This window comes from Polistes fuscatus, unplaced genomic scaffold (genome assembly GCF_010416935.1).
Source record: "Polistes fuscatus isolate 324 unplaced genomic scaffold, CU_Pfus_HIC Scaffold2, whole genome shotgun sequence".
Classification (NCBI taxonomy): Eukaryota; Metazoa; Arthropoda; class Insecta; order Hymenoptera; family Vespidae; genus Polistes; species Polistes fuscatus.
The window spans coordinates 13649535-13657017 of record NW_025113096.1 but is presented as its reverse complement, the minus strand read 5'-3'; the positions used below and the strand labels follow the sequence as shown (position 1 = coordinate 13657017).

Genomic DNA, 7483 nt, shown 5'->3' with positions numbered 1-7483 from the left:
ATATAAAAAAATTAAAATCATTTTTAAATTCATTAATTATTAATAGTAGGGTAATAGTTTTGTCATTTACCGCTAAATTCGAGGAGCGCTACTGTGCAAATCTTATTTCTTACTAAAAATTTCAAAAACAGAATTTTACCCAACAATGAAATTAGATCTATTGTTTGAATTCTTAAAAAAGATTAACTGTATTATTCATCATCTTTTAAATAAGACTGCTATTTTTTCAGTGTTACTGCGTTTTCGATCTTTTTATGCTAGGGTACCGGACAACTTTAACCAATGATAAACTTGATCATCAGTGTTACCAACATCAGAACTTTGAACTACATCATTTTAAGTGGATTTTTAATTTCGTGTATTATTAAAAATTTAATACAATTTTTCTATTCTATCATTAAAATACATAATAATTGATTTTATGAAAATAATGAAATTGTACTATAATTGTATTCTACTCTTATACGTGTGTTTAAAATGATCACATAATTCAGTTTCATATTTTACCGCTTGCGCACAACTACTTGCACACGGAACATGAATATTTCTATCTCACTTCATGTCACCTAACTTGACTGTCCTTCCATTCGATTCTTGCGTTATGTCCAGTACGGATTGAAATTGGCAAGAAGACGATTATTCCATCAAATTAGTGAAATTACTTGTGCCAACGTATACCAAACGATTATTACGGTAATTACTACAAAAATTTGTAATATATTTAAATATGGTCCTCATTCTTTTGGATTTAAGTTATATATGCATAAAGCATATATATATACACGTACATATATAGGAACGAATGAAACGATCGATACCACATATGGTTGATTTCGATTAATAAAGATATTACTCCATTTTTTGAACTTGTGTTAATTGCTTAAGCAACATAATTTTATGATTTTATTTGTATATTATTCTATCAATTTTTTTAAACTACGAAATATATTAATATATATATGCATATTTACATATATTAAAATATGATCTAAATTATACAGTTATATATTTACGCACAGCACTACTTAAAAATTCACACTTTGCATTTTATTAAATTTGTATGAAATTAAAAAAAAAATGAATGTTCTTCAACATAAATTAAATTTCTATCTCTTAATAGAATAATTTTGTGTATATTTATATATTGTATTTTTCTTGACTTATGAATTTATGAGAGGTTACGATATAGTTGCCACACACTTCGTTTCTATATTACAGGTATATTCCAAATGGCACAATGTCAACTTTTCTTGGGCTTATCGAGGAATTACCAGCTATTTCAGTGGATTCATTTAATGGAAAAAATCTTGATTCCTCTGTATTTTTTCTTAGTCATTGTCATGTTGATCATATGAATGGTTTAAATCATTCATTTTTTGAATACTTAACGAAATGTAATAAGTATCTTTATTGTAGTCCAATCAGTAAATTAATTTTGAAAAATAAATTTAGCTTGAATGATAGTTGCAATATAAAAGAAATTAATATAAATACTCAAGTTGTTATAGAATACGATGACCAACATGGTAATAATCACGTTGTCGTAGTATTAAGTGTTTCAGCTGGACATTGTCCAGGCTCTCTCATGTTTCTTTTTGAAAAAGAAGATAAATTAATACTTTATACCGGAGACTTTAGAATTCATCCGGATGATTTATCAAAATTAAGATCTTTACACGTAAAACAAGGTAGTAGATTACTTCCAAAGAAATTTGATAAAATTTATTTAGATACAACTTTTTTAAATCCTGACTTCTCCTATTTGCCATCTCGTAAAGAAAGTATAACAAAAATATATGAAGCGGTTAAGGAATGGCTCGATCAAGACCCAAGGAATGTTGTTATGCTGGAATGTTCTGCTTATTATGGTTCAGAGTTTCTTTTCATGGAATTATCTAAATCTTTAAATATGCAAATTCACGTTAAAGATTATGTCTATGATACTTATCGTAGTATTGCTGAATTAGCTCCCCATATTACAAATGACTTTAACAGTACTCCTATACATGCATGCACTAAAAAATCAGATAGATCATTAAAATGTGGTTATAATGTAAGCAAAGAAAACATATTAATTATTGTGCCATCCGTATTAAAATGGCAAGGAAAAGATATATCTAAGATAGCTGAATGGGATGAACACAAAAGACAAACATTTAATGTATGTTACTCCATACACTCTTCATATAACGAGCTTAAGGCATTTATAGAATACTTCGATCCTGTTGAAGTATTTCCATGTGTTTGTCCGAAGGATCAGGAGAAACAAATTTATGATATACTTAATAAAATAATGACTAAATCTTCTGATCAAATCTTGAAACCAAATAAACATCGATATCAATTAAAATTGTCTTGCAGCAAGACAATAAATGTAAATACAAGTACTTCTAAAAGTCTTTATTTTAGTGACGATGATAGTTGTTAATGAAACTTATTGTTATATAAATTGAAGGATCTTATTGTTATGTCACTTAATTACGACATAAAGAATTTTAAAGTATGTATATATAATCATAGAATTACTTGATATTTTTGTACTCTTATATAATAAATGTAACAGATTTGAGATTATTATTTATTATCCATACATATTGTTTCATTTTTCAAGAACAACTTTTATAATTTTAAATATAAATTCTCATTAGTCTGTGATGAAACAATTTCATAAATCATTTGAATAAATATTTTGTTACAGAACTTCTTATACTTTAGCATCAAATATAACAACAGTAAATATGGCAACAGCAACAGCTCTTACACATGAGAAGGTATGGTTTGAGAAACCATCCTATGATAAAGCAGAGCGGCTATATTTTGAACGAATGGCCAAGGTAAGAAATCATTGTTTCCATTTGATTTGTTGATATATATATATATAAAATTAAAGAAAACCAGCAATAGGTCTTTAAATGAGATAAACTATTGCAATACATACTAAATGTGTCATGTACAAATTCCCTTTAATTCATAATTTCAATAAATATCTTATCCTCAGTGTGTATCATGATAAAATGTATAAATATGAAACTATTAGACATATATTTATTATCATTGCTCCCAGCATCCACAGCTAATCTGCATAATTTTTTCCTTCACTTACAATTCTATGTTCATGGGTTTGGAGTATGTTATGTAATTAACCACTAACATCCTTAACACATATTTGAGGGAATATCTGGTGATGGGTAATAACAAATCCTTTTAATGCTTATCCGTGTGTGACCTCCTGAGTTTTTATGATTTTGGGAAAATTTGTTAATTGCAAACTAATTTTATGTATTGTACTTTAAGCTACGATGCAGATCAGCATAGGTATTTTCACGATAAAATATTTCCTCAGAGAATACAACTTATTAAACCGAACAGTTGTATTCCAATTATATTTGAAAATCTTTTTTAAACATTATATTATGAAAACATTCCATATTATATATAGATTCCATATTACACAATTTACATACACATAATATTAATACATAGTCAATTTCTTAACGCTTTTTGTTCTGTTAGTAAAACCTTATCTTGTACTTGCACAAAGTCAAACATGTTTTAAGGTGATGTCCAACAAGATTATAAGAAGTTATGCCCTTAACACCGATAACTCTGTAATTAACAAGCATGAAGATCTAATTAATATAAACGCTTCCATGAAATCAAAAACTGAAAAATCTGAGGAATCTAAAGACAATAAATCATTGCACTCAGATAATAATGTATCCACTGATGTTTTAAAACAGTATAAATGCCAAGTTAAAAATTCAAAAAATCTTAAAAAAGAAAATGAGTGTAACGTGTTAAAAATGGACGACTTGAATATCATAGAAAAATGTGATGTGATAGACGTTAAAGAGGAAGATATTAATATTTGTAATGATACAGTTAATACAAAGTGTACTTCCAAAGAAGTTAAAGAAAAAAAAAACAAGGCTGATACAAGACATAGAAATAGAGGAAAAGGCAAAGATAATATTAAGGAGAAAAAAGAACAATTGCCTAATAAGGTATTAACTTTATTGCGTTAGACAATTAGTGTTATATGTATATAAATGGCACTCTTTATTTTTATTTAGCGCAATCACATTTTTAGGTTAGTCATTTTAGTTAATATATTATTTTATTATGCTTATTAAAATTTTTTATTTTTTAAAACAAATTTATATCTTCATATATACTAACTTACCTATTTAAAATAAAAATCTAATAAAAATATGCATTTCTCTAATCTTATAAGGAATTGATCATTCTTTTTGTTTTTGAAATTCATTTTAGATGACTTACCTGACGTATATCTCACATTATTTTAGTTTTATTTATTTATTTATAATTTTTATTCGTATTGGCTTATATTTATTTAAAAAAAAAGCATGATTATTGCATTACAAAATTTATCTACATTTGCATGCAAAAAGTATTGATGATAAAAATGATATTTAAGTATTAAACTGATAATAATTATTATAAACAAATAAGATTTAGTAAGTATTCAAGATTTTCTGCCGATGGATACCTATGGGATTTAACATAATATAACTATTTTTAATGCTTGCCTATACTTGTGCATAGAAATTGTTTGTAATGCTTTTTGTTGTGATATTTATAATGTCTATCTCCATTTGATCAAGGATAAAATGACATTGTTATATTCTTTAATAAATCAATGGTATTTTTGTGTTTAATTATAAAATATATCAATGGAGATATGATATAGATTGGTTTGCTTTAATCAACCTGGTGTAAATTAACCTTCAATATCGGTGGATATAGGGAAGCCATCAATCAAATTGTTCAATCCTACCCGCTGGTGGAAGTTTGGCCAATGAAGTTGCCAAGGCACGTCAACATATTAAAAAATCTTTACAATGTGTGAGTACAGCACTCATTTATCATATAGTAACAAGTTTTTATGTTTATCAAAATAATGCATTTTCGTGACCGCTTATAATTGTAACATGTATTTATTAGTCAAGTGCATATAATATAGTTTTTATTTAATGCCTAGCCAGCTTAAGCAGATGACACATACACACATACAAGTCTTTATTTCATTTAGTCTCATTAGAAAATGTTTCTTATATTGATTAGTTACATTTTTTTCCTTACACACGTGATTAAGATATGTTAAAGACTTTGAAATCAATTTTATAATGCGTTATTTCAATTTAAATAAAATTTATATTTTATTAAGATTTGATAGGAAACATATTTAAAAATTGTTCTTAATACAGTTATAAATATCTTATGTTATAAAAAAAAGAAATTAGCTCCATAGTCAATTTCTAAATAAATTTACAGATGGATGACATTGCTGCATTTGCCGAAATATCAAATTCCAATCAAGATGTTGGATCACGAATAGCTACTCTCGAGAAAGATAATCAGGATTTACGAAATGGTAAGAACAAACTGAATTTTTACATTTGAATTCTCTAAACTAATATTTATTATATTTGATAAATATTATATATTATAAAAAGAAATATAAGATATAGGTATGAGTTAGATTTAATAAATTTTATTACCTGTAATAAATACAACGTTTAAACAATAATTAATATTATTTTAACAAACTTTATATATAGTCGTTCAAGAATTGAGACATATTATTGAAAAACTGGAAAAACGCGTTAATGTTCTTGAAGAAGAAAAACCATCACTTCCACCTTTACAAATTTGTCCTGCTAAACCCAGTGAGATGATAGAAAAGCCATCACCCAAAGAAGAAGATGACGAAGATCTTGATCTATTTGGTTCAGATTCAGAGGCAAGTGAGCAGATGGAAATAAAATCATTCATAAGTTTGTTACATATAATAATTATATATACATACATATGTTCAATATTATTTACTAATAGAAATACTAACACTTTACTCAGCACATTCTTTAAGCCACAAAAACATGGAATGCTTCTTTAATTTTAATTTTCAGTATCTTTAAAAACAAAAACAAAAAAAAATTATTTATATATTAATATATATATATATATGTATATATATATATATATATATATATATATATATAAATATATCGCGTATTTTTACTAATCAGTATACACCAGATATTCCCAAGACACTAATATCAACCATATAAAATCAACCATTTCTTACCATTGTTGACACAAATTTCAATACAAATTGTGGTAATTTATTAACGGAATTATTTCACGAGATAAATTATAATCACCAATCCCATCAATTTCTAACTTATTAGGGTGAAGATGCAGAAACTGCTAAAATTAGAGAAGAACGTCTTGCTGCATATGCTGCTAAAAAGGCCAAAAGTGAGTTAAATACATCTTTTTTTAAGTTCAATTATTTTATAATTATCTAATGTACTTTTTATCAATAGAACCGGCATTAATTGCGAAATCAAATATCATATTTGATGTTAAACCATGGGACGATGAGACTGATATGAAAGATATGGAATGTAAAGTACGTAAAATTGAGATAGATGGATTACTATGGGGCGCAGGTAAGTGCGATGAGTTATTTAATTACAATTTTACATGATTTCAAAATATTTCTTTTTAAAATTATTTATATATCACACACATTCTACATTAACGAGACATCTCGGTTTTATTTTCACAGCTAAGCTTGTACCACTTGCTTTTGGTATTCATAAACTTCAAATTTCTTGTGTTGTGGAGGACGAAAAAGTGTCAGTTGATTGGTTAACTGAACAAATACAAGAAATTGAAGATTTAGTCCAGAGCGTTGATATTGCCGCTTTTAATAAAATTTAATTTTATTTAGGGGCAAATATTATGGCAAGTATAGTTACATAGAAACATGGATTTGCTGTGCCATCTTTTCATTCCATTAGCAATTCCAATATGCACGTGTATACTTATTCAATGCTAGACGTGAAAATACTTAAAAAAAAAAAAGGAAAAAATATTTCACTATAGAAATATGCTCATAGTAAACTTTAAATTATCAAATCTTCCTATTAGACTTTTATCTTATATATTCCTAGCTTGATTTATTAAAAACAATTAAAACTATCTAAATAATCTCTTTTAAAAGTTCGAAATAATAAGAATTATATAGAATCAATCAAAAGATAAATTTATAAACTAAAAAAATGACATTTTGATATCAAATGTTTTTTTAAATAAAATCTAAACCATGCAACATATACACTTCAGTCTATTAAAAATTATTATACTTAGTTATTATATTTTACAATAAAATTTATTGATACAAAGATTTCAGAAATATCCAATCCATATAAAAAATGAAATACCTTTTTCGTGGCCATGATATATGCAATTATAATTTATTTTTCAATAATATTTTAGTTCTCAGCTCCAATGAAAACAAAGTTTTATATAAATATCTATTACATTAATGTACTTCCTGTTTCATGTTATCATTGCAAATAAAATCAATGACACAAATATAATCCATCTCTTTTATATTTTAACCTCCAAATTTATATATATGCATAAGTATATATAAATGTAAAAAACATAA

At 26.0% G+C, this 7483-nt stretch overlaps 1 protein-coding gene across 2 annotated transcripts; it reads left to right on the top strand.

The window, feature by feature from the left end:
- Positions 1-529: 529 nt before the first annotated feature.
- Positions 530-7412, top strand: LOC122516784 (probable elongation factor 1-delta). 2 transcript variants are annotated; one of them, XM_043634905.1, is made up of 9 exons: positions 545-693; positions 2699-2834; positions 3558-4004; positions 4768-4866; positions 5296-5395; positions 5583-5764; positions 6213-6282; positions 6351-6476; positions 6596-7412. In XM_043634905.1, the coding sequence occupies exons 2-9, from the start codon at positions 2739-2741 to the stop codon at positions 6748-6750; spliced, it is 1275 nt and encodes a 424-aa protein (XP_043490840.1). In that variant the 5' UTR covers positions 545-693; positions 2699-2738; the 3' UTR covers positions 6751-7412. The 2 variants fall into 2 exon arrangements, with proteins under 2 accessions (XP_043490841.1, XP_043490840.1); XM_043634906.1 differs by lacking the exons at positions 2699-2834; positions 3558-4004; positions 4768-4866; ... (3 more) ...; positions 6351-6476; positions 6596-7412 and adding an exon at positions 1219-2563 and having other exon boundaries at positions 530-693.
- The last annotated feature ends 71 nt before the right edge of the window (positions 7413-7483 follow it).